Source organism: Nansenia antarctica (genome assembly GCF_963989245.1).
Source record: "Nansenia antarctica genome assembly, chromosome: 12".
Lineage (NCBI taxonomy): Eukaryota > Metazoa > Chordata > Actinopteri > Argentiniformes > Microstomatidae > Nansenia > Nansenia antarctica.
The window spans coordinates 19,768,739-19,773,143 of record NC_137682.1 but is presented as its reverse complement, the minus strand read 5'-3'; the positions used below and the strand labels follow the sequence as shown (position 1 = coordinate 19,773,143).

General features: G+C 46.3%; 1 protein-coding gene across 1 annotated transcript in view; it reads right to left on the bottom strand.

Annotated features, from left to right (window-relative positions):
- Positions 1 to 1,436: 1,436 nt before the first annotated feature.
- The window catches only part of zdhhc20b (zDHHC palmitoyltransferase 20b), a gene marked incomplete at its 5' end in the record, with an annotated part of 8,791 nt that continues 5,822 nt past the window's right edge, over positions 1,437 to 4,405 (bottom strand). Inside the window, 7 exons of the mRNA XM_080542774.1 lie at positions 1,437 to 1,651; positions 2,012 to 2,059; positions 2,174 to 2,295; positions 2,465 to 2,554; positions 2,936 to 3,062; positions 3,822 to 3,954; positions 4,207 to 4,242. Coding sequence (XP_080398900.1) covers positions 2,016 to 2,059; positions 2,174 to 2,295; positions 2,465 to 2,554; positions 2,936 to 3,062; positions 3,822 to 3,954; positions 4,207 to 4,242 — 552 coding nt within the window. The 3' untranslated portion in view covers positions 1,437 to 1,651; positions 2,012 to 2,015. The remainder of the gene's footprint in view (positions 1,652 to 2,011; positions 2,060 to 2,173; positions 2,296 to 2,464; positions 2,555 to 2,935; positions 3,063 to 3,821; positions 3,955 to 4,206; positions 4,243 to 4,405) is intronic.

Genomic DNA, 4,405 nt, shown 5'->3' with positions numbered 1-4,405 from the left:
AAAACACTTTTACTGCATTTAAAATGTACACATACTGGTCTACTGTAGACCTAAACCGGGGTGATAGGAATATGGACTGAGTGAGGCAACTCTTCTTAGTGAACAAGGTACTGTACAGATACGCCGTGCAGCTGAATGAAGATAGAACTAACTAGGAGTGCATCACCACCTACTGGCCAGTACCGGTACTGCAGGGTGCCCCCACCTGCAACAGTTGGGGGCACAGGTAAACCTTAGAAAAACATCTCACCGGAAACGATGAGCGATTTCCGTTTTGGTTTCCCATGACACTGGCCAATGATGTGAGAGAGGGAGAGGACTCGCTCACGTGCTGTAAACAATCCTGGGTTCAGAGGTCAGAGCTCCTGATTAGGGCAGCCCTTTATTTGGCAACTAACAGTGACCTCGTAGAAGGAGAAGAGGTTGTGATCTGATAGGTTCAAAACAATCATCGATCAACATGAAATAAACTGACCAACGAACTAGAACAGGTAGGCTAAAGGTCCCACTAAGTGACGTAATGCAAGTATGGTCTGGAGCATATCATCACATGAGACGACCTTTAGGTTGGATAAGTAGCATGTGAATGCAATGGAAAAACCCAATTAACCACTAAAACACACACTCACACATAACACAGACATACACACACACACACACACAAACAACTCACAGGACAGTTACGCATTCCTAATCAATGAGTTTTGGGTTGTTGTTTTTTTTGGACATGATGATTAAAAAGTGGCACATTGTCTGATGGACATCGTAACTTAATCTAGAAAGTGCAAATGCGCCATCTTGTGCTCTCTGACATTATCAAAATCAAACAAACAAACATCCGGAAATCCAGCTGGAGTCAACTATTTCACTTCTGGTAACGGTTTAGTCCAGCACCCCCTTTTAACTGGGGTTTTCTGTGGTATAATCCAAGCTTTGGCTCCAAGTAGGCACCCCTTGAAATTATTAACAGATGGAACGATCCAGAAACGCACCAACACTGTAGTAAACGGTAGTAAACAAAAAAAAAAGGCTTCTTCCATTATGTAGTTCTATCAGTCTTGATGGCATCTCTTGGCTTCCATACTTCCATTCTAGAAACATTGGGTGAAAAATCACCTGTACAAACCCCCCCCCCCCCCCCCCTCCCCCGCCAGTAAGATAAGGTCTTCTCCCAGTAAAGACCTGATTCCTAAGCGCCAGGTCCATGTAGCACCAAGTCATCTTTTGGCACAGACCATCTCCAACGGTTAAGTGTTGGAGATCCATTACTATTCCTGCCATAATCACGAAGGGATGCTCGCACATCCATTAACCCGTCCTGAATGATCGGTAAACAAAAAAACAAAAAACGATTAGAGTAGGCTGTGTGGTTTTTTTGTGCAACTGCATGCAAGGTTGTGAGTGTGTATGTGTGTGTGTGTGTGTGAGACTGGTTAGTGAGCGGGGGGTGAGGGGGGAGGACTAATGCTAGAAGACCAGACCCTGTGTTGTGTGTCCTGACCGATGAGTGAAAGGAGTGCATTTCCATGGCGATGCTCAGTGGGTCATTTTCATTGCGACAAGGGATGGCGTTTGGGAGGCTGTTTCCATGGTGACAACCAGAAGTGTGGTGTTGCTTAAGGCATCGTTTCAGACGGCTGCGTTTGTCTTCCTGATGGGGGGGGGATAGAGGAGAGAGAAGGAGGAGTGAAGAGAAGGACACTGAGATCAGCTGGAATGCCTCCTTTCATTTCCTACCAATGACTCAAATGTTGAAACTCTATGACCGAAAGCTCGCAAATAAACTACGTTTTTTTTTTCTCGCACAGTGGTTAAGTGTGCGAATGCTGTTATTTTGCACTCTAATGACTCAAAAGTTCAAATCATTTGATCTTTCAGATATTTAAGCCAGCAACCTCCAGAAAGCACCACGTATGAAACTATGAATAGGTCGAGGGATGCTTACTATAATAGCCAGCATGTTACAATAACAGTTGGCAAATCTAAGCTAGTCTTCATTTCATTGGCTCACCTGGTTATGACTCGCTCTCCATGGAGATTGTGATGGTCTCACTCTCAGCTGGAACAGAGGACAGGGTTCAGGGGGTCAGAGCAGGTCACAATCAAGACGCCTTCAGACGCCCCGACTTGTTAATCGTGCTGGCGTGACAACGTGGTCATTAGCAGAACCTACCTGCTTTCAGAAAGTCATTCTCCACATGTTCCGCTATGTTGTTGGCGTGCTGGTCGTTGCCTAGGAGATGATTCTGTGACTCACTGAGGGGGCTCACTGAGGCATGTCCAGTTTCTTCAACACTGAAGAAAAAATCAATAAAAACCATGTTTAGGCTTCATATGATCTGCGATGCATTTTTTTTTCCTGTAATGTAATCCAAGGACTAGATGTCAACTGAAATGTCAAGACAGGCAGACAATACTCCACCTCACTGGCCATTCTACCATCCACATCGATCGATTAAATCACCTTTTATTAACCTCTGGCTGCAAGGTGACTGAAGGCTGTTCTGGATCGATATTGACCAATCGCGTGGGGAACATCAGCCCGTCTCCTTGACTGCACCACAACAAGGAGAAGGAGGGAGAAACTCAGGGTTAGATATTGGTTGTACAATCTTAAGAAAGGCACCAACAACTTGAGCTTCGTCAGGGTTCCCTCTCTTGAATATGATGAAGTCCATGAAGAGGCACTGCAGAGACGTACTTTTAGCTTGAGCTAGCGTATGGCTAGAGTCATTTGGCCTAAAGAATTCCTAAGAATAATTTGGATGGAGTGTCTCCCAGGAAAATAGATTTTTAAGCGACAGTTTCTGTGCTGAACTTGAAAGTTGAAGAACCGAGGGTCTGAAAGAGGTGCAAGTCTTTCAACTTGGAAGTTATTATGGCAAAGAACAACAGTAGTGACCCCAGCTCCATTTCATATATATAAATCTCTCACCTAGTGATGATGGGCAACAGCCAGTACTTCTTCTGGTCTCCAAACACCTGAACGATATTCTTAGTGAACCCCAAAGAGAAGCCGTTCTTATCAGAGCCTGTCCTAAAGACAGGTGCCCTGAACGCCTCTGAGCGAGAGAGAGAGAGAGAGAGAGAGAGAGAGAGAGAGAGAGAGAGAGAGAGAGAGAGAGAGATAGTGGGGAGGGGCGGGGAGAGAGAAGGCAGAGAGGGAGGAGGAAAAGAAATAGAGAGGTTACTGTGCCATGTCACACACCAGGGCCTTGTACACAGGGTTCCCACACCTTCTGAAACATCAAATTCAAGCACTTTTCAAGGACTTTCAAGACTCAATTCCCTCAAATTCAAGGACCCAACACGGCATAGTTTGAGACAGATGTAGATGAGAATTTATATAATAGGAACTATCCGCTCACAGACAACAATTAAAAAGAGAGACTTGAATGTGTGAACACTAGATGGTCTCTTGCCTTCCTTTATTTTGGGGAGAGAGAGAGAGAGAGAGAGAGAGAGAGAGAGAGAGAGAGAGAGAGAGAGAGAGAGAGGGGGAATTCAAGCACTTTCAATGACCCATGTCTATTTTCAAAAACTTTTAAGGCCTTGATTTTTTTCTCTCAAATTCACAAACTTTCAAGGGTTTCAAGGACCCGTGGGAACCCTGTGTACAGATCCTTTCAAATCTATCTTCCCTTCCACTGATATTTGACAGTCAACTCAGGTCCAAACAGAGGAAATGAGATGAGACAGATTTGAAAGGTCCTGAATCCTCTGAGAGTGGTGAGACGGGTGGTGTGGGTAAGGGTTGATGGACGCAGATGAGTTGTGTGTGTGTGTGTGTGTGTGTGTGTGTGTGTGTGTGTGTGCGTTACCTATGGTGGACCTGTTCTTCCCTACGAGCCACAGGTGGTAGCTGAAGAGAGACAGGATGCTGATGCAGAACATGGCCGCCACAAAAAAGAGAAACAACACATGGAATTTGGCGTGAGTGTCGTCCAGCTTATTCTGGGGAGGGAAAACGGCAGAAGAGAAGAGAGTCAGCGTCACAACCACACAGGGAAGGTGAGGAGGGAGAAAGAGAGGGAGGCGGGAGGGGGAGGGAGAGGGAGGGAGAGAGAGAGAAACAGGTATCACGTCAACCACGTCACAACACAATCACGGCGAGCACATTATGACATTGTCCCACAGGTACAGCACAACGCTGAGAGCCACACTACGCTTTGGGGGAGAGGGGGTTGGGAGGGGGGGGTTGGTTACCTTTGGGCAATTCTCTGCCGATTTCATCCGGCAAAGCTTTAGTACAAACAAGAGACAAGACTGGTTAGACACCAGGAGACGACAGAGAGAAACAGAGGGCAAGGAGACGAAGGGGGGGCGGGGGAGCTGGGGAGTGAAAGGTCAAGGATGAGGTCAGGGGGGACTGGGGCGGGGCTTAATAAGAAGAAGGCACACATTG